This window comes from Lithobates pipiens, unplaced genomic scaffold (assembly GCF_037356315.1).
Source record: "Lithobates pipiens isolate NorthernLeopardFrog02 unplaced genomic scaffold, aLitPip1_a1.2 Scaffold_27, whole genome shotgun sequence".
Lineage (NCBI taxonomy): Eukaryota > Metazoa > Chordata > Amphibia > Anura > Ranidae > Lithobates > Lithobates pipiens.
Genome location: NW_027507788.1, coordinates 37,313,756 through 37,337,366, shown reverse-complemented (window position 1 = coordinate 37,337,366; position 23,611 = coordinate 37,313,756). Strand labels below are relative to the sequence as shown.

At 43.7% G+C, this 23,611-nt stretch overlaps 1 protein-coding gene across 12 annotated transcripts in view; it reads right to left on the bottom strand.

The window, feature by feature from the left end:
• The window catches only part of LOC143933776 (matrix-remodeling-associated protein 5-like), a 337,821-nt gene that overhangs the window by 34,388 nt on the left and 279,822 nt on the right, over positions 1 to 23,611 (bottom strand). For all 12 annotated transcript variants that reach the window (XM_077456794.1, XM_077456787.1, XM_077456788.1 and 9 more), the window contains one exon: positions 4,753 to 4,992. In XM_077456794.1, coding sequence (XP_077312920.1) covers positions 4,753 to 4,992 — 240 coding nt within the window. The remainder of the gene's footprint in view (positions 1 to 4,752; positions 4,993 to 23,611) is intronic.

Sequence of the window (23,611 nt, the reverse complement as noted above, 5' to 3'; positions counted from 1 at the left end):
AAAGCAATTAGACAGGAAGATATTGCAAAGATAATTCAGAGAGATGAGAAGTGAATGGAAATCATTTGTGATACACAATCCCAGATAGCAAGCATTATTTTTTTGAATTGTTATGCCCTGTACACACGGTCGGATATTCCAACTAGTGATGGACGAACGTCCGACGGGACGTTTCGCGAACGCGAGCCGCGAACACGGGCAAAAGTTTGCGAACCGCAAAGTTTGCTGCGGACCCCATTAACTTTAATGGCAGGCGACACTTAAAAACCTACAGGTCATATTTTCAGCCACAAAATACTTACTAGCTGTGCACACATAGTCCCACAACATTGACACTGACATAACAAAAGTAGTAAGTGAATCTGGGATCGTCAACGACAAGCATTCTTTTTTTATCTGCAAAATTTTTACAATTCAGGAGCGCATGAAGGCCACGGAGGAGAGGCAAGGTCAGGGCAGGCTATGAAGGGGTGCAGGAGATGATCAGTGCCACAGTCAGGGCAGCGCAGTCCTGTGCCAGTGTCCCAGTGTGCCAACCTGTGCTTGAGCTCCTCCCTCTGCCCGGCCCCTACCCCCACCTATGCAGGGCTCCACTTCGGTGGTCCGGGAGTGCTAGTCCAGTGCTGATCCTCAGCCATGTTTCTGGCACTGCCTGCTGATTGGCTTCTCTGCTGCTATCTTCCTCACTGCCTGAAACCAGCACCGTGATAGAGACTGAGCACTGACACCAGCACCATAATAGAGACTGAGCACTGACACCAGCACCGAGATAGAGAGCACTGACACCAGCACCGAGATAGAGAGCACTGACACCAGCACCGAGATAGAGAGCACTGACACCAGCACCGTGATAGAGAGCACTGACACCAGCACCGAGATAGAGAGCACTGACACCAGCACCAAGATAGAGAGCACTGACACCAGCACCAAGATAGAGAGCACTGACACCAGCACCGAGATAGAGAGCACTGACACCAGCACCGAGATAGAGAGCACTGACACCAGCACCGTGATAGAGAGCACTGACACCAGCACCGAGATAGAGAGCACTGACACCAGCACCGTGATAGAGAGCACTGTTGGTGGTAGTGTCTTTGGGGGTGCACACAGCAGCGATTGAAGAGGGTGCAGATCGAGAGGATGAGGAGGGTGCAGAAGAGTAAGGCTGAGTGAGCCACTCAACCAAGTCTGGTGCGTCCTTTGACGTAATCGCACGTACCTTCTGCAGTTTTCCACTTTTGCTCAAGTCTGTTGCTCCTGCCCTACCCCTATCACCCCTGCGGAAGGGCCTGCCTCTTGCTCTGCCTGTCATTTTTTAAATGAACCTGTGACAAAAGTCTCTAGAGAAGTGCAGTATGTATGTGGAAAAAGGTATATAACACCCCACTTCAATCTGTCGTTTTTGGGGGCCACTGGTCTATCACATCAGTTATAATACTTTTTTTTTTAATTGCGTTTGTCACTCTTTGTAGTATCGCTGCAGAACCGCTTAGCAGTCACAATGCTGCACAGTGGAAATGCACTATACTATGCTTTCTTTATGTGCAATTATTTTATACGTGTATTACACCCCTATATGCTGCACACCAAATAGTACACCTATACCAGTTCTTAAAAGGACCTTTGTGGACCTAGTAGCTAGTGATTTGCAGACTGCCCCTCAGTCCCTACACTGATAAAAGACAGCTGCAGAATCGGTCAGCACTCAGCTCAGCAGTCAAGTATAATAGGCTTTCTATATTTGAAAGAAAGTATATTATACGTGTTGTAATGTTCGGGGGACCAGGTAGATCGCAGGACACAGGCTTTTCATACAACAAAGGGTTTATTAACTTAAATAGCTTTACAGCAGCCAAAAACAAAAGGAAAAAGGTTTGTAGTCTCACCGACTTGCAAAGTCCAGAACAGCTGTCCTTATCAAAACAGAGCTTGATCTTGATGGCAGGTAGCTTCCCCTGCCAGGAGCCTTCCAAACAGGACACTGCTGTCCACTTCAGTTGCTGCAGTCAAAAATAAACACCATCCACCATCCACCATGTCTTCTCCACACCCATCTACCACTTCCTGTCTTGTTTTTTAAAGACACTTCCTTAACAGGTGGGTTAATCAATTTTTATTCCCTTAAAGAGACCACAACCCAAACAGAGGGGAAATATAGCGTCCTTCCAGGACCCAGCCACGGCGTCCTGTACATATCCCCCCCCTGTGCCCCAACGCCAAGGAGGTGGAGGCAACAGTGGAGCTCAGACAATGGACTCGGGAGAGGGCATCTGCATTTTGATTCAGTCTCCCGGGCCTATGCTCCACTACAAATTTAAATTCCTGGAGTGCCAGGAACCACCGGGTAACCCTGGCATTAGTCCCTTTTCCCTGTCTCAGCCATGTTAAAGGGGCATGGTCAAAAATCAACCTAAATTTCCTCCCCAAAAGGTTTTTTCTCCGCTGGTGTTAACTTCCTGCTGAGGAAGACTATCGGGTGTTCCTCGCCATGAATAACCTGTGACAACACCGCTCCCAATCCTACATCGGAAGCATCAGTCTGGACAACAAACTCTTTTGAAAAATTAGGTGCTACCAGGACAGGGTGTTGGCACAGCGCCGACTTGAGCTCCAAAAAAGCCTTCTCAGCATCTGCATTCCACTCCACCATGACCGATTTCCGACCCTTAGTCAGATCGGTCAACGGAGCCGCCAACGTGGCAAAGTTGGGTACAAACCTCCTGTAGTATCCCACCATGCCCAGGAATGCACGTACCTGCTTTTTTGTGAGGGGGCGGGGCCAATTCTGTATAGCCTCTATCTTGTTGACCTGCGGCTTCACTACCCCTCTACCCACGATATAACCCAGGTATTTCACCTCCTCCATTCCCAAAGCACATTTTTCAGGGTTTATTGTAAACCCTTCCTTCCAAAGAGAGTCCAGCACTGCCTGCACTTTGGGCAAATGTGATTCCCAGTCTTTGCTAAAAATGACTATATCGTCCAAGTATACTGAGGCATACTTCCGGTGAGGTCGTAAAATCCTATCCATTGCTCTCTGGAACGTGGCTGGAGCAGTTTGAAATCCAAAAGGCATCCTTTTGTACTGAAAACTCCCCTCTGGGGTAGAAAAAGCAGTTTTCTCTCTAGCAGCCTTAGTCAACGGTATTTGGCAATATCCCTTGGTAAGGTCTAACGTAGTGATATACCTGGCTGGACCTAGTCTCTCAATAAGCTCATCTACCCGGGGCATGGGGTAGGCATCAAACCGGGAAACTTCATTAAGTTTACGGAAATCATTGCAGAATCGCAGAGTCCCGTTGGGCTTCGGTACCAACACAATCGGGCTCGACCACTCACTCTGCGATTCCTCAATAATCCCTAGGTCTAACATCTTTTTTACTTCCTCTGAAACGGCCTTCCTTTGAGCCTCTGGGATGCGGTAGGGCCGGACAAAAACTTTGACTCCTGGTTCTGTGACAATATCATGCTCTATAACACTAGTGAGCCCTGGCAAGTCTGAAAATGTTTCTTTATTTCTCTGCAAGAACTCATTTGCCTGCTGACTTTGGGAGAGGGGAATGGGAAAATTTGGGACTTTAAATGAGGCCATGGCCATTAAGGCCATAGGCCTCCGTCCCTGTCATCATTGAACAAAGAAAGAAGGTTTTTCGGGAATTTAAATTAAAGCGGAGGTCCACCCTAAAATACACTCCTAGGTCTATGTGATCCCCCCTTCCCTAAACGCTAGGTAACCCCCTTACCTTTCAGCTGTCTTCCTCTGTTTTTTTTCTATTTCAAATTTTCTGCCACAGTGAATTGCGGAAAGGGGAGGAGCCGATGTGGAAAGGGGCGGGGCTTAATCGCCAGGTCACTTGTTCCGGTCTGCCGCATGGGCTCCTGGGATCTTTATTTTTTTTCCCAGGAGTCTGTGGTGTGCATAGGCTGGAGATCTCACGCGAGGCAGAGAAGGGAAGTGACGTCATCACGACACCCACGTTCAGAGGGTTTATCTCCGTTGCCATCACAACGGGGCGGGACTTCCGACGACAACACCCGTTGTCATGGCAACCGGAGCTGTTGACGCCGCTCGAGATTGCTCAGACTGCGCATGCGCGAGATCTTACATAGAACGGGCGGTGCATGCTGGTCATTTTGGAGCACACTCTCCCGGAAGAGGATGCCTGTGGGCTTCACATGCCCACAGGCAAAATGGAAACCGTCAGGAGACGGTTTTATAAAGTCATTTCTGAGCGGACAAAGGCATGCTGCTGTTTGCAGAAACACTACAAGTAAGTGCTATGCTTATTAAGAATATTGATTGTGACTATGCCTAATCCAAAAAAACGTTCTAAGCAGTGGAATCCCGCTTTAAGCACGGGATTAAAATAATGCACAATAGTAGCTATTATAAAAATATTTTTATTTCTCTATTCGAAACATGATTAAAGAATACATATTGTTGATAGTATAGATTTTTACAACTGTAATGACTGGTAACAACATGATTATAAATACACATCTTGGTTAGATACAAAAAACATCAGAAATAATAACAGAACGAATAATTAATACAATATGACAATTGCAAGACCATTAAAATCCCTGTTTATAGATACAAAGCTCTGAAGACACAAAAGATAGTTTTATAGGTTTTGGATGCTGCCCCCTTTATACGGAGCCCAGGGTTATTCCACTTTATCTGGGCTCTGAGTCTGATTGATACAACCCTGACTGTGGTGGAAAATAGAGAATTATTATACTAAAACTCACCTATTCTCATTGTACACTGAGATGTTCTTCCCAGTTGATCTCCATGGCAGATGAGATCTGATCCTTGGAAAATATCACCTATGGATACCAGGCTGGTTACATTGTTTGTTTCAATCGTTGTTGTTCCACTGAAGGTCAGGGACACATTAGCTGCTGGATTTCCTCCTGACCAGGAACAGCCAAGTTCAATATTCTGTTCTTCAGGCACAGTGGTGCAAGCAATGTTTCCTTCTGGTCTCCCTACGAAATGTAAATTGTTATCAACATTATCATCATCAGTTATATATTCTAAATCTACAGGTCCTTCTAAAAAAATTAGCATATTGTGATAAAGTTCATTATTTTCTGTAATGTACTGATAAACATTAGACTTTCATATATTTTAGATTCATTACACACAACTGAAGTAGTTCAAGCCTTTTCTTGTTTTAATATTGATGATTTTGGCATACAGCTCATGAAAACCCAAAATTCCTATCTCAAAAAATTAGCATATCATGAAAAGGTTCTCTAAACAAGCTATTAACCTAATCATCTGAATCAACTAATTAACTCTAAACACCTGCAAAAGATTCCTGAGGCTTTTAAAAACTCCCAGCCTGGTTCATTACTCAAAACCGCAATCATGGGTAAGACTGCCGACCCGACTGCTGTCCAGAAGGCCATCATTGACACCCTCAAGCAAGAGGGTAAGACACAGAAAGAAATTTCTGAACGAATAGGCTGTTCCCAGAGTGCTGTATCAAGGCACCTCAATGGGAAGTCTGTGGGAAGGAAAAAGTGTGGCAGAAAACGCTGCACAACGAGAAGAGGTGACCGGACCCTGAAGAAGATTGTGGAGAAGGACCGATTCCAGACCTTGGAGGACCTGCGGAAGCAGTGGACTGAGTCTGGAGTAGAAACATCCAGAGCCACCGTGAACAGGCGTGTGCAGGAAATGGGCTACAGGTGCCGCCTTCCCCAGGTCAAGCCACTTTTGAAACAGAAACAGCGGCAGAAGCGCCTGACCTGGGCTACAGAGAAGCAGCACTGGACTGTTGCTCAGTGGTCCAAAGTACTTTTTTTCGGATGAAAGCAAATTTTGCATGTCATTCGGAAATCAAGGTGCCAGAGTCTGGAGGAAGACTGGGGAGAGGGAAATGCCAAAATGCCTGAGGTCCAGTGTCAAGTACCCACAGTCAGTGATGGTCTGGGGTGCCATGTCAGCTGCTGGTGTTGGTCCTCTGTGCTTTATCAAGGGCAGGGTCAATGCAGCTAGCTATCAGGAGATTTTGGAGCACTTCATGCTTCCATCTGCTGAAAAGCTTTATGGAGATGAAGATTTCATTTTTCAGCACGACCTGGCACCTGCTCACAGTGCCAAAACCACTGGTAAATGGTTTACTGACCATGGTATTACTGTGCTCAATTGGCCTGCCAACTCTCCTGACCTGAACCCCATAGAGAATCTGTGGGATATTGGGAAGAGAAAGTTGAGAGACGCAAGACCCAACACTCTGGATGAGCTTAAGGCCGCTATCGAAGCATCCTGGGCCTCCATAACACCTCAGCAGTGCCACAGGCTGGTTGCCTCCATGCCACGCCGCATTGAAGCAGTCGTTTCTGCAAAAGGATTCCCGACCAAGTATTGAGTGCATAACTGAACATAATTATTTGAAGGTTGACTTTTTTTGTATTAAAAACACTTTTCTTTTATTGGTCGGATGAAATATGCTAATTTTTTTAGATAGGATTTTTGGGTTTTCAGGAGCTGTATGCCAAAATCATCAATATTAAAACAAGAAAAGGCTTGAACTACTTCAGTTGTGTGTAATGAATCTAAAATATATGAAAGTCTAATGTTTATTAGTACATTACAGAAAATAATGAACTTTATCACAATATGCTAATTTTTTGAGAAGGACCTGTATATGTTTACCTGTAGACCGGGGAGTTGCTAGGTGGCAAAAAGACCAGGGGCTTCAGCCCGAAGTCAGAGCCCGGCACCCGGGGGGGGGGGACATTCACTGACCTACCTGACACACACTGACCTATCTGACATGCACTGGCCTGCATGACATACACTGACCTACATGACATGCATTGACCTACCTGACATGCACTGACCTACCTGACACACACTGACCTACCTTACATACACTGACCTACCTTACATACACTGACCTACCTGACACACACTGACCTGCATGACATACACTGACCTACATGACATGCATTGACCTACCTGACACACACTGACCTACCTAACACGCACTGACCTACCTGACATACACTGACCTACCTGACATGCACTGGCCTGCATGACATACACTGGCCTGCATGACATACACTGACCTACATGACATGCATTGACCTACCTGACACACACTGACCTACCTTACATACACTGACCTACCTTACATACACTGACCTACCTGGCACACACTGACCTATCTGACATGCACTGGCCTGCATGACATACACTGACCTACATGACATGCACTGACCTACCTGACATACACTGATCTACCTGACATACACTGACCTACCTGACATGCACTGACCAACCTGACATGCATTGACCTACCTGGCTGGCAGGCACTTGCCTACCTGACATGCACTGACCTACCTGGCTGACATGCACTGACCTACCTGACACACACTGACCTACCTACCTGACATACACTGACCTACAAGACACGCACTGACCTATCTGACTGACATACACCGACCTACCTGACTGATACACACTGACCTACCTATCTGACATACACTGAACTACCTGACATGCACTGACCTACCTGACACACAATGAACTACCTATCTGACATACACTGACCCACACTGACCTACCTAACATGCACTGACCTACCTGACATGCACTGAGCTACCTGCTCTTGCCCCCTTAAAGCCTAAGTTTATTTATTTAAAATTAGCTAAGGAGCAGTCAAATGAAGCCACTGTGCCTTCAATTGCAGCCACTGTGCCCGTCTGGGACCCCCTCTTCTCTCTGGGCTCACGTAACTGCCTTCCTCAAGCTGCGTACCATCATCGGAGCCCTCAAAATGCTACGCATCCTCCTGCAGCATGTACCCAACACTGTGGTCAAACAGTTTTGGGGACTCCTCGGGACATGGGGGAGCTAGGGAAGGAGTGAGTGATGCCATTGAGTCGAGGGAAGAGGCTGCTTTGCCAGACAAAGTACCCTGAGTGTTGGTGAGAGAGGATGAGGAGGATGGCTTGGTCATCCAATCTACCAACTCTTTCGCATGTTGCGGCTCCACACAACCAGCTGCCGAAAAAAAGGACAAGCGTGCCCCACAGCCATGTGCTGATGAGGATGCAGTGTGTCCATGACCTCTTTTATTGGCCTGTGTTTGTCTGCCTCTCCTTGTTGGCCTTCCAGACATACTGTCTTTGATGTATTGGAATAGGTACACAAGGAATTATCTGCAGTACACCGACTTTATAAACTGCAGCTTAGCTCATAAACTGGCAACCTATATTGTTAGGCAGAGAACAGGGATGGTCTGCAGTCATCTTTAGCTGCACACTGAGCCCAGTATACAGTACACTGACTTAATAAACTGCAGTGAGAATAACAGGAATACTCTGAAGTGAGATCTAGCTAAACTGCCTGCTCTAACTGAAATGAAAGGACACTCTGACTCTCTATCTATCTCTCTCACATGCCGCAACACACTACACAAGGCCGACACGCAGGCGGCCTTATATAGTGTGGGGCGTGTACCTACTCCCCTGAGCTATGATTGGCCAAAGGCACCCTTCTTTTGGTCAATTATGGCTCTCTGTGCTGACGGCGTTGTGATTGGCCAAAGCATGTAGGTCATAGTGCATGCTTGGCCAATCATCAGCTAGCTATGCACTGCGATGCCGCAGTGAATTATGGGCTGTGACGCGCCACTCGAATTTGTCACGAACGGCGCATAATGTTCGAAATGAAGCGAACGGCCAAACAGCCAATGTTCAAGTCGAACATGAGTTCAACTCGAGCACGAAGCTCATCCCTACTCACTATATTGGTTTTATATGCTCTATACCCATAGGCGTGCACACAGGGTGTGCCAGGTGTGCCTGGGCACACCCTAATCACCCAGTGTGGCTCATATTTCCCCTGTTTAGACCCCTGATATTTCACCAAATAGAAAAAGGTTCTAAACAAAATTGTAAAAAAAAAAAAAATGAAAACTACTGACACCAATCCCTGCCCTTATGACACCATCTACTGCTCTACTGACAACGTCCACTGCTCTGCTGACACCGCCCACTGCTCTACTGACACCGTCAGTCTATATACACATGCACACACACATGCATATATACGTTTGAGCTTTGGGGTGCACACCCTAATGCAATAGGCTGCGCACACCTATGTCTATACCCAAAAATTTCAGACCAGAAGGGTCTTGATTGTGATGCAGTTTAAAGTGAAGTGACACATTATGATCTTTAAAACCCAGTTTATTATGGACATGTTCTGTTATTCTTATCCTCAACATCCTTTTGGTTCTACCCATGTACATCAACCCACATGGGCACTCCAGAGCGTAAACAATTCTTAGATAGAGAATTCCTTGTTGTTGTTATAGGTTGATATAAATTTGTCCACACCTCTCATGGGTCTAGACACTTCTTTACATGACTTGTACGTTCTGCATGCGAAGAAGCCATCTCTGTCCCAAAATGACGGACATCTAACTGAGGGGGTCGACCACCCTTTTAACTACTAGGTCTCCAAAATGTGGGGCTTTTCTGTAGATAAACTTGGGTATGAGTGGAAGCTCTACTTTTAAGAGTCTTATCTAGACATAGGACATGTAAATGAAAAGCTGATATAAAGACCCATTCATGGCATTTATTGTTTGTCTCTGGTATTTTATCCCTTAGACATTCTTCTCTGGGAACATCTTATCTCCTCCACAACTGTATCTAAGTGTTGAGCATTGTAGCCTTTTTCTAAAAATCTGCTTTTTAGCACCACAGATTGAGTGTCATAATTCTCAGTAGTGGAGCAATTCCTTTTTACCTGCATCATTTGGCCTTTAGGTATGTTCCTCAGCCAGAGAGGATGATGGCCACTATGTGTGGGCAAAAAATGAACGGTCTGTTAGCTTGGAGACTAAAGTCTACTTTAAACCTAATCTAATGTTTAGTGTCAGCCGTTGCCAATTAGGTACTAAGAGATTGATAGCCTGTGAGCATTACTCAAGTTAGCGCTAATGTGCACCTATTTAATAGAGCGGTTTCTGGCATTTAGAGAGTTAATCTCACTCAAAATTCTGATAAATTCCAGGACGCCGCACTGCACCACCGCGCTTTCAGATGAAGTCGTAATGACGAAACGTGTCAGGAATGATCTTGTGGCGACTGGAATTTACGTTTTGCGTTCCACAGCTTGAGAGAGATAACTGCAAGGTATGTTTGTGTCAGAAACCATGAATCAGACTGAGATAGAAGTACAATTAAATCACACTTGTTTATTGAATAAAAATAAAAAGGTAAATAGAGAAAGCGTAGTCAAAGCTTAGCCAGAGTCTAGTAACCGGATCAAGTAGTCAGCCAGGCCAGAGTTCAATAACCAGATCAGGTAATCAGCCAGGCCAGAAGTCAGGGATCCAAGTAGAGCAACAGAAAACAAGCAGGATAAGGAGCCAGAAGGGATGTCAGCAAGCCAGTCTATAACAGAACCACAGGAGATGGTTTCTTGTGATGTGACCAAGGCGAAGGCAGAGGTGAAGTGAGCTTTACAGCTTTAAGTAGGCAGGTCAGACAAGCATGATCAGGAACAGCTGGTAACTGTGGGGAGAGATGAAAGCTGGCAGTTAGCTGACAGCTGAGCAGCAAGCCCAGAGAAGGAAGGGCTAAGCCAGCCCTGACAGTTTGTAGGCTGATTAGCTTACTGAGATGATCTTCATCCACCTCCGGCTCCTCAGTTAGACTGGAGATAACGCTGACACTAAACCTTTTGACCAGTTTGGATACAGATCGTGTTACAGTGTAAATTTTTTAATGATTGGAGGATTGCAATAAAAGGTAAAACGGATCTATACTATGCAGAGTTTTTCTTTTCTTATATCTTATATCTGAAAACCTGTGGAGATTGTATGAAGCTCTGATCCAGTTCATATTGTGGATGGCAATGGCTAAGGAGTTTTGAGGCTTGAAAACTACTACTATCTGGTGAGTTTAAACCCCAGAGTGGGGTGTGATACACAGTTTGGAGGATTCTGGAGAAAGGTGTACATATCTCAATCAATACTAGGAACACCACTTGTGTCTTCTGACTCTTTTTATCACCACCTGTCATTCCAATGTTTCGGTGATGACCTCTTACCATGGTCTTCTACCATCACTTCTGTTTGGATTTCATTTTCTCACTTCCACATTCATCACTTTTCTTACTAACCCTTATCCACTGGTCTCACACCCCACACATTCACCCTTCAACATTATTTTCGGTCCTCTTTTTTCGTGATTTGTTTTTTGTTTTCGGATTTCAACCTTTGTTTTCACCACACCTCCCCAGTTCTCACATTCACACTAGGGATGCTTGGAGCTCGCCCGGACGCCTGCCTGTGATGATCGCCGCCCTATACATGCCCTCTCGGCTCCCGACACCGATGCTCTGGGGTGGCCTGGGGTCTTTGGCGCCCTACTTATCAGTGCACACATATTTGTAAGCCATTTTTGTTTTATACTGTTTTTTGGGGGGGCTTTATCCATCCCCCCCTACCCTGATTTAATATACTTACCTACAAATATTTTCCTATTGCAGATATCTTACATGTCTGCTCCTGAAGAGCGGTTTAAAGCCGCGAAACGCGTCGAGCTACTGATATATGAACTACATAACCATCATGATATGTGTTATACTTCTTCTAACATATTTGGGTTTTTGAGCCTATTGACAGTGCAGATGCTATTATCTTAACATTTATATCCAACTATGAGTATGGTGGTCCCTTTTATTTTACTTTGAATATTAATGGTTGTAAATATGTTATTATCAATTATTGCCAGGTTTCAGATTGACACCATGTTATGGGTGCATTTTTGTATACATGGAATGAATTGTATGTAAACGTGTTTTTTACGCATTATTAAATTCTTATTTTCCACCATTTTACTCATTTTTGTCATCCTGAGCTTCATTTAAAGTCCCACTTTTTTCCTTTAGCATCACCGCCGCCCCCTGCCGCGGTGAAGCTTTTATTTCTAGATGATAGGGATGGAGGCACATGACTTTACCCAGCCATGGCTTCACTCAAAGTCCCAAGTTCCCCAATTGTCCCCCCCTTTTTTAGTATGCATTCAGGGATGGAAGCTCTCGATGACATCTATGGTTTTATTGTTGTAACTGTCACTTCTACACCTAGTCTTACTGGCTCAATACTGGCTCTCCCCTGACTATCTGCATAACTGTTCTAAGTGTATAATTTCTTTACCGATTATTACTATGGTTACCTTATGGTATAACATTGTATACTGTTACTTCCAATATTATGTGCACTGGTTGTCTGGGTAGTCTCTGCTCTTTTACTGCCCGTATTCAATTGGTGCGGGAGCCGCAACGCACACTGGGGTTTTTCTCCCCGCCCACATTTGACGTTCGGGGGGCGGGTCTGCCGCCACTGTGTGTCGACGTCACATGTGCGCGCCGGCTGTACGGCGCCTTTGTTGCGTGGTCCTTCCGGCTCAGCACTATCCATTCTCCCGACTGTAGGTGGGACTGGGGTGGTGCCGACTGCCTGGCGCATGTACGTCCGGGCATCGGCGTCCCCGCGGTCCCCCCCATGTCTGTGGTTGTGGCGTAGGGGGCGTGGCTGTGGCGGCGTGTATTTATGGGCGTCAGTCCGGGTGTGCTCTGAGTTCCTCTGAGCCCTACACTACAATTGGCTTCACATTAATTATGGACTGTTTCCTTTCCTTTCTAATACAGGTATTTCTTACACTCTATCTTCATTTAACTCCTTATCCATTGAATGTTTCGGTGATGACCTCTTACCATGGTCTTCTACCATCACTTCTGTTTGGATTTCATTTTCTCACTTCCACATTCATCACTTTTCTTACTAACCCTTATCCACTGGTCTCACACCCCACACATTCACCCTTCAACATTATTTTCGGTCCTCTTTTTTCGTGGTTTGTTTTTTGTTTTCGGTTTTCAACCTTTGTTTTCACCACACCTCACCAGTTCTCACATTCACACTAGGGATGCTTGGAGCTCGCCCGGACGCCTGCCTGTGATGATCGCCGCCCTATACATGCCCTCTCGGCTCCCGACACCGATGCTCTGGGGTGGCCTGGGGTCTTTGGCGCCCTACTTTCCAGTGCACACATATTTGTAAGCCATTTTTGTTTTATACTGTTTTTTGGGGGGGCTTTATCCATCCCCCCTACCCTGATTTAATATACTTACCTACAAATATTTTCCTATTGCAGATATCTTACATGTCTGCTCCTGAAGAGTGGTTTAAAGCCGCGAAACGCGTCGAGCTACTGATATATGAACTACATAACCATCATGATATGTGTTATACTTCTTCTAACATATTTGGGTTTTTGAGCCTATTGACAGTGCAGAGGCTATTATCTTAACATTTATATCCAACTATGAGTATGGTGGTCCCTTTTATTTTACTTTGAATATTAATGGTTGTAAATATGTTATTATCAATTATTGCCAGGTTTCAGATTGACACCATGTTACGGGTGCATTTTTGTATACATGGAATGAATTGTATGTAAACGTGTTTTTTACGCATTATTAAATCCTTATTTTCCACCATTTTACTCATTTTTGTCATCCTGAGCTTCATTTAAAGTCCCACTTTTTTCCTTTAGCATCACCGCCGCCCCCTGCCGCGGTGAAGCTTTTATTTCTAGATGATAGGGATGGAGGCACATGACTTTACCCAGCCATGGCTTCACTCAAAGTCCCAAGTTCCCCAATTTTCCCCCCCTTTTTTAGTATGCATTCAGGGATGGAAGCTCTCGATGACATCTATGGTTTTATTGTTGTAACTGTCACTTCTACACCTAGTCTTACTGGCTCAATACTTGCTCTCCCCTGACTATCTGCATAACTGTTCTAAGCCATGGCTTCGCTCAAAGTCCCAAGTTCCCCAATTTTCCCCCCCTTTTTTAGTATGTCATTCCAATGTGTTTGTTTTCTGTTCTCATATTTTGATTTACATACGCTAGCCAGATTTATTGACCATTGACAGCTTTGATAAATACCTGGTACAGCTTAAGAACTTTGGACTCTTTTATCTCGTGAATATTTTAAATGGTTTTGTATATTAAGCGGCTGCTGACAAATACATTGTATTTCTGATTTTAGATCATTTCGTTTTTTACCAGTTTGTTTGCTGTTTAATTTTAAACACCATAGCGCTGAGAAGAAGAACCATTTATTTCTCATTTTTTATACATATCTTTTAATGTGATAACACTGAAGAAATTACAATTAGCTACAATCTAAAGTAGTGAGTATACTGCTTGTATAACAGTGCAAATTTGCTGTCCCCTCAAAATAACTCATTAATGTCTAATCCTCTGGCAACACAATTGAATACACCCCCTAAGTGGAAATGTCCAAATTGGGCCCAAAGTGTCAATATCTTGTGTGGCCACCATTATTTTCTAGCACCGCCTTAATCCCATTGGGCATGGAGTTCACTAGAGCTTCACAGGTTGCCACTGGAGTCCTCTAGCACTTCTTTATGATGACATCACGGAACTGGTGGATGTTAGAGACCTTGTGCTCCTCCACCTTCTGTTTGAGGATCCCCCACAGATGCTCCATATGGTTTAGGTCTAGAGACATGCTTGGCCAGTCCATCACCTTTACCCTCAACTTAGGGTGTGCTTAGGGTCTTTATCATGTTGGAATACTGCCCTGCGGCCCAGTCTCTGAAGGGAGGGGATCATGCTCTGCTTCAGTATGTCACAGTACATGTTGGCATTCATGGTTCCCTCAATAAACTGTAGCTCCCCAGTTCCGCAGCACTCATGCAGCCCCAGACCATGACACTCCCACCACCATGCTTGACTGTAGGCAAGATACACTTGTCTTTGTACTCCTCACCTGGTTGCTGCCACACACTTGACACCCCCTGAACCAAAGAAGTTTATCTTGGTTTCATCACACCACAGGATATGGTTCCAGTAATCCATGCCCTTGGTCTGCTTGTCTTCAGCAAATGGTTTGCTGACTTTCTTGTGCATCATATTTAGAAGAGGCTTCCTTCTGGGACGACAGCCATGCATATCAATTTGATGCAGTGTGCAGTATGGTGTATGGTCTGAGCACTGACAGTCTGACCTGCCACCCCTTCAAATTCTGCAGCAATGCTGGCAGCACTCATACGTCTATTTCCCAAAGACAACCTCTGGATATGACACTGAGCACGTGCACTCAACTTCTTTGGTCGACCATGGCGAGGCCTGTTCTGAGTGAAATCTGTCCTGTTAAACCGCTGTATGGTCTTGGCCGCCATGCTGCAGCTCAGTTTCAGGGACTTGGCAATCTTCTTATAGCCTAGGCCATCTTTATGTAGAGCAACAATTCTTTTTTTCGGATCCTCAGGGAGTTCTTTGCCATGAGGTGCCATGTTGAACTTCCAGTGACCAGTATGAGAGAGTAAGAGCGATACCACCAAATTTAACACACCTGCTTCCCATTCACACCTCAAACCTTGTAACACTAACTAACAAGTTACATGAAACCGGGGAGGGAAAATGGCTAATTGTGCCCGATTTGGACATTTTCACTTAGGGGTGTACTCTCTTTTGTTGCCAGCCATACATTTATGGCTATGTGTTGAGTTATTTTGAGGTGGCAGAAAATTTACACTGTTATACAAGCTGTGCACTCACTACTTTACATTGTAACAAAGTGTTATTTTTTCCAGTGTTGTCACATAGATGTAATAAAATATTTACAAAAGTGTGAGGGGTGTACTCACTTTTGTGAGATGCTGTATAAGTGAGAGTCCACGTAATGTAAAAAAGGTGTAACTTCAACAGGAAAATTCCTGCAGAGGAGTTCCACCACCAAGGAGCATTCAGATCCTCCTTTGACATCAATCACTCTATTAATGGGGACTCTTACCAGATGCTGTGGACCTCCTATTGCTAGCGAGGTCAACTGGGCATGCAGTTATACCTCTGCAGGGTAAGGTAATCCACCAAGCCTCTGAAGCTGGCTGAAGATCAGAGAACTTCCTCCAGGATAATCAGCTCACATTTGAGATTCTCGATCTACCAAAACCACAAGGCATGTACAGTGGATATAAAAAGTCTACACACCCCGTTAAAATGTCAGGTTTTTGTGATGTAAAAAAAAATTGATAAATTATTTCAGAACTTGTTCCACCTTTAATTGTGACCTACAGTGTAAACTGTAGAACTCAATTGAACAACAACCCAAAATTTTTTAGGTGGAGGGAAGGAAAAATAAAAAAATTAAATAATATGTTTGCATAAGTGTGCAGACCCTTAAACTAATACTTTGTTGAAGCCCCTTTTTATTACAGCACTCAGCCTTTTTGGATATGAGTCTACCAGCATGGCACATCTTGACTTGTCAATATTTGCCCAATCTTCTTTGCAAAAACACTCCAAATCCATCAGATTGTGAGGGCATCTCCTGTGCACAGCCCTTTTCACATCACCCCACAGATTTTCAATGGTATTCAGGTCTGGGCTCTGGCTGGGCCATTCCAAAACTTTAATCTTCTTCCAGTGAAGCCATTCCTTTGTTGATTTGGATGTATGCTTTGGGTCGTTGTCATGCTGAAAGATGAAATTCCTCTTCATGTTCAGATTTCTAGCAGAAGCCTGAAGGTTTTGTGCCAACATTGACTGGTATTTGGAACTGTTCATAATTTCTTCCACCTTGACTACGGCCCCTGTACAAGATGAATAAAAACTGCCCCAAAGCATGATGCTGCCACCACCATACTTCACTGTGGGTATGGTTTTCTTTTGGTGATGTGAAGTGTTGTCTTTGCAGCAAACATATCTTTTGGAATTATGGCCAAAAAGTTTAACCTTGATTTCATGACAGCCATGCAGACCAATTTGATGCAGTGTGTGATGTATGGTCTGAGCGCTGACAGGCTGACCCCCCACCCCTTCAACTTTTGCAGCAATGCTGGCAGCACTCGTATGTCTATTTCCCAAAGACAACCTCTGGATATGCTGAGCACGTGCACTCAACTTCTTTGGTCGACCATTGAGAGGCCTGTTCTGAGTGGAACCTGTCCCGTTAAACCGCTGTATGGTCTTGGCAATCTTCTGCTCAGTTTCAGGGTCTTGGCAATCTTCTTATAGCCTAGGCCATCTTTATGTAGAGCAACAATTATTTTTTCAGATTCTCAGAGATTTCTTTGCTATGAGGTGCCACGTTGAACTGCCAGTGACAGTGGCATGAGTCAGATTGATAACATAAAATTTAACACACCTGCTCCCCATTCACACCTGAGACCTTGTAACACTAACAAGTCATATGACACCGGGTAGGGAAAATGGCTAATTGTGCCCAATTTGGACATTTTCATTTAGGGGTGTACTTATTTTTGTCACCGGTGGTTTAGATATTAATGGCTGTGTTGAATTATTTTCAAGGGACAGAAAAATTACACTGTTATACTAGCTGTACACTCACTACTTTACATAATAACAAAGTACTCCAATATCAGTGAGTCCTATGCTATCCATAGAATAGAAGATCCTGCTTCTCTGAACCATGGGAGACATATACTCCTCTATATGGGAGAACTAAAGGACTACTCCTATAACACAGGTATGCACTAATAAGGGGCAATGGTATGGGGGGGGGGGGGTGCTCCAGCCCAAAGGGATTTGGTCATAATCCATACACTATACAAACAAAGATTTGGGGGGCACACCCTAAAAAATGCATCAACAATGGTGCTGCTATAAGACCATACAGACAGAAAAAAAGATTACACCATCTTTAATGCATTTTTAGAGTGTGCCCCCCTAATCTTTGTTTGTCTGGTGGAAGTTCAACATGGCACCTCATGGCAAAGATCTCTCTGAGGATCTGAAAAAAATAATTGCTGCTCTGAGCTGCAGCATGGTGGCCAAGACCATGCAGCGGTTTAACAGGAACAGGTTCCACTCAGAACAGGCCATGCCATGGTCGACCAAAGAAGTTGAGTGCATATGCTCAAAGTCATATCCAGAGATTGTCTTTGGGAAATAAACATATGAGTGGTGCCAACATTGATGCAGAAGTTGAAGGGATGGGGGGTCAGCCTGTTAGTGCTCAGACCATACACCGCACACTGCATCAAATTGGTCTGCATGGCTGTCCTCCTAAAATGAAACCTCTTCTAAAGATTGTGTAGAAGAAAGCCTGCAAACAGTTTGCTGAAGACAAGCAGACTAAGGACATGGAATACTGGAACCATTTTCTGTGGTCTGATTAGACCAAGATAAACTTCTTTGGTTCAAATGGTGTCAAGCGTATATGGCGGCAACCAGGTGAGGAGTAAAAGACAAGTGTGTCTTGCCAACAGTAAAGCATGGTGGTGGGAGTGTCATGATCTGTGGCTGCATGAGTGCTGCCGGCACTGGGGAGTTACAGTTCATTGAGGGGACCATGAATGCAAACATGTATTATGACATACTGAAGCAGAGCATGATCCCCTCCCTTAGGAGACTGGGCCACAGGGCAGTAATCCAAAATAACGACCCCAAACATACCTCCAAGAAGACCACTGCCCTGCTAAAGAAGCTGAGGGTAAAGGTGATGGACTGGCCAGACTTGTCTCAAGACCTAAACCCTATTGATCATCTGTGGGGCATGCTCAAACGGAAGGTGGAGGAGCGCAAGGTCTCTAACATCCTCCAGCTCCGTGATGTTGTCATGGGGGAGAGGAAGAGGACTCCAGTAGCAACCTATGAAGTGCTGGTGAACTCCATGCCCAAGAAGGTTAAGGCAGTGCTGGAAAATAATGGTGGCCGCACGAAATATTGACACTTTGGGCCCAATTTGGACATTTTCACTTAGGAGTGTACTCATTTTAATGGTTTAGACATTAATGGCTGTGTGTTGAGTTATTTTGGGGGGACAGCAAATTTACACTGTTATACAAGCTGTACACTCACTACTTTACATTGTAGCAATGTGTAATTTCTTCAGTGTTGTTACAAGAAAAGGGGTGTACTCACTTTTGTGAGAGATACCGTAAATACCCCCAATCAGGGGGTTTGAAACACATTAGGACTATACTTCTACTGTTGTTATATTGTACAGTGTCATTTATAGTTGTGTCTGCTTGTGCACATCCATTGTTATTATTGTACTCTTTATATAGGAGTCTCTTTTAACTGTTCAGGTGGAGCTTATGTTTTTACCTCTATGCCATGTTGCTATTTTTTCATGGTAATAAATATTAAAATATTTCTCATGTTACCCTGATATGCATTTATTATTGTTTTCTGCTGCCTAAAAACCCATATTGTGGGGGAACTTGTTCCATTTTTTCATTCGTGTGGGGTGAGCAGCACCCTCCAAGCCCTTTGTGGCTGTGTGTTCTTCTCCAGTATCATTTGAGTTACTGTTGCCTTTCTATCATCTGGAACCAGTCTGTCCATTCTCCTCTGACATCAACAAGGCACTTTTGTCCATACAACTGCTGCTCACTGGAAATTTTTTTCTTTTTCGGACCATTCTCTGTAAACCCTAGAGATGGTTGTGTGAAAATCCCAGTAGATCAGCAGTTTTTGAAATACAATAAGCAGACCAGCTCGTTTGGCACCAACAACCATGTCACGTTCAAAGTCGGTTAAATCCCATATAGATATATGCGTGTTTGTGTATGTAAATTTTTAATTGGATTACACAAGTCCTTATACATGATTTTATTGGATTTGGATTTGGATTGTTTATTTGTTATATTATTTGTTGTGGTTTGCATTGAGAGGCTTAGAGCTCATGCACACAGGACGATTTTACAGTTGCTGTTAGGGGTATTTGACGTTTTTTTTTAACTGCCTCTAAAAGCCCTTTTCATGTTAGCCTATGTGTCCATGCACACATAAACTGCATAGAGGCATAAGTGTTTAGTGGCATTAAAAAAATAAAATAAAATCACCAGTCTGTGCTTCCAGGAGCCATAAAAAACAAAAAATGGCAAAAAGCGCATCTAAACGCATCTAAACATGTCTAAACCTGCTTAACCGCATTTAGTCACATTAGGCATTTTTACATTATAGGGAGTGTTTTTTTATGAAAAAACTTCTAAAAACACTATTGGAAAAGCGCATCAAAAAATGCATTTTTAATGCTGCTGTAGCACTGGCACTTTTAAAGAAATCCTGTGTGCATGAGCCCTTTTGTGTATATTTTTGCACATGGTGTTACATGACGGTATAACGTGATTTATTTGTTGGTTAGATAGCACTTCATATAATGGTGCGTTGTCATTGAGTGCTTCACTTTTTTATGTTTATATATATTTTTTTATTGTGTGGATTGCGCAATGGTGGAAGCAGCTCTCATCAGAAATATGTTGTAATAGCGAGAGAGTGATTTTTAGCAGCACAGGGACCATCTTATATTGGTTATGTACACAATAATTTGTGATTGAAGATCATCTACAATGGAGCCAGAAATCTTTATGGTGAGAGTCAAAGCTTGATTGCCACAATACACAGTACTGTGTTTTCCTGGCTACCCAAAGTAGTAGCACTATATAGTAAAACCTTTCATTGCGAGCATAATTCGTTCTGGAAACATGCTTGTAATCCAAAGCACTCTTATATCAAACAAATTTCCCCATAAAAAATAATGGAAACTCAGATGATTCGTTCCACAACCATTTGCTCATAAGTCCTTCCGTTTATAGTCCATATAAAAAGATTATAGCAATGTGAAGGTTGTGTGACCATAAAATGTCCATCCACAAATGGAAGCCTCCACAAGGAGATTAAAAGCAAAATCCAGCAGGAGCTACAGTGTATAAAAGAGAAGAGAGGAGCCTCTAAGTGTAGCAATATGTTGCTAAATGTTGTACCTTCATTAAATGTAACCATATTGCTACACTTAGAGGAGCCTCTCTTCTCTTTACTACTCTGTTGTGACATGACGCTACTTGTATATCAAGACATCGCTTGTATATCAAGTCAAAATGTATTTAAAAATGTTGCTTCTCTTGCAAAACGCTCTCAAACCAAGTTACTCTCAAACCAAGGTTTTACTGTATACTGATTTATTACAAATTCTTAATCTTCTAGTACTACTAGCAGTGTGCTCCATTTTTCTTTTGTTCTGTAATATGTAGCACCCCCCATGCCCCTAGAGCTGGTGGTATCCCCTGGGAGAAAGGGTAGGCTGACATCTCGCCACTCAGTTCTGAGAGGCCATATGCTCAATTCACTAACCTAAACCTATGTTATTCACTATAGTGGTCATCATTTTCAGTGATTTGATGTTATTTGATGTTATTTGCTGTTATTTTTGGAGCTAATTGCTTAACATAACAAAAAGATTCATAAAGCTATGATTGTCTTATTGATGCTGACCAGGAAAGGACTGAGTTTCTGTTCTCATATTTTGATTTACATACGCTAGCCAGATTTATTGACCATTGACAGCTTTGATAAATACCTGGTACAGCTTAAGAACTTTGGACTCTTTTATCTCGTGAATATTTTAAATGGTTTTGTATATTAAGCGGCTGCTGACAAATACATTGTATTTCTGATTTTAGATCATTTCGTTTTTTACCAGTTTGTTTGCTGTTTAATTTTAAACACCATAGCGCTGAGAAGAAGAACCATTTATTTCTCATTTTTTATACATATCTTTTAATGTGATAACACTGAAGAAATTACAATTAGCTACAATCTAAAGTAGTGAGTATACTGCTTGTATAACAGTGCAAATTTGCTGTCCCCTCAAAATAACTCATTAATGTCTAATCCTCTGGCAACACAATTGAATACACCCCCTAAGTGGAAATGTCCAAATTGGGCCCAAAGTGTCAATATCTTGTGTGGCCACCATTATTTTCTAGCACCGCCTTAATCCCATTGGGCATGGAGTTCACTAGAGCTTCACAGGTTGCCACTGGAGTCCTCTAGCACTTCTTTATGATGACATCACGGAACTGGTGGATGTTAGAGACCTTGTGCTCCTCCACCTTCTGTTTGAGGATCCCCCACAGATGCTCCATATGGTTTAGGTCTAGAGACATGCTTGGCCAGTCCATCACCTTTACCCTCAACTTAGGGTGTGCTTAGGGTCTTTATCATGTTGGAATACTGCCCTGCGGCCCAGTCTCTGAAGGGAGGGGATCATGCTCTGCTTCAGTATGTCACAGTACATGTTGGCATTCATGGTTCCCTCAATAAACTGTAGCTCCCCAGTTCCGCAGCACTCATGCAGCCCCAGACCATGACACTCCCACCACCATGCTTGACTGTAGGCAAGATACACTTGTCTTTGTACTCCTCACCTGGTTGCTGCCACACACTTGACACCCCCTGAACCAAAGAAGTTTATCTTGGTTTCATCACACCACAGGATATGGTTCCAGTAATCCATGCCCTTGGTCTGCTTGTCTTCAGCAAATGGTTTGCTGACTTTCTTGTGCATCATATTTAGAAGAGGCTTCCTTCTGGGACGACAGCCATGCATATCAATTTGATGCAGTGTGCAGTATGGTGTATGGTCTGAGCACTGACAGTCTGACCTGCCACCCCTTCAAATTCTGCAGCAATGCTGGCAGCACTCATACGTCTATTTCCCAAAGACAACCTCTGGATATGACACTGAGCACGTGCACTCAACTTCTTTGGTCGACCATGGCGAGGCCTGTTCTGAGTGAAATCTGTCCTGTTAAACCGCTGTATGGTCTTGGCCGCCATGCTGCAGCTCAGTTTCAGGGACTTGGCAATCTTCTTATAGCCTAGGCCATCTTTATGTAGAGCAACAATTCTTTTTTTCGGATCCTCAGGGAGTTCTTTGCCATGAGGTGCCATGTTGAACTTCCAGTGACCAGTATGAGAGAGTAAGAGCGATACCACCAAATTTAACACACCTGCTTCCCATTCACACCTCAAACCTTGTAACACTAACTAACAAGTTACATGAAACCGGGGAGGGAAAATGGCTAATTGTGCCCGATTTGGACATTTTCACTTAGGGGTGTACTCTCTTTTGTTGCCAGCCATACATTTATGGCTATGTGTTGAGTTATTTTGAGGTGGCAGAAAATTTACACTGTTATACAAGCTGTGCACTCACTACTTTACATTGTAACAAAGTGTTATTTTTTCCAGTGTTGTCACATAGATGTAATAAAATATTTACAAAAGTGTGAGGGGTGTACTCACTTTTGTGAGATGCTGTATAAGTGAGAGTCCACGTAATGTAAAAAAGGTGTAACTTCAACAGGAAAATTCCTGCAGAGGAGTTCCACCACCAAGGAGCATTCAGATCCTCCTTTGACATCAATCACTCTATTAATGGGGACTCTTACCAGATGCTGTGGACCTCCTATTGCTAGCGAGGTCAACTGGGCATGCAGTTATACCTCTGCAGGGTAAGGTAATCCACCAAGCCTCTGAAGCTGGCTGAAGATCAGAGAACTTCCTCCAGGATAATCAGCTCACATTTGAGATTCTCGATCTACCAAAACCACAAGGCATGTACAGTGGATATAAAAAGTCTACACACCCCGTTAAAATGTCAGGTTTTTGTGATGTAAAAAAAAATTGATAAATTATTTCAGAACTTGTTCCACCTTTAATTGTGACCTACAGTGTAAACTGTAGAACTCAATTGAACAACAACCCAAAATTTTTTAGGTGG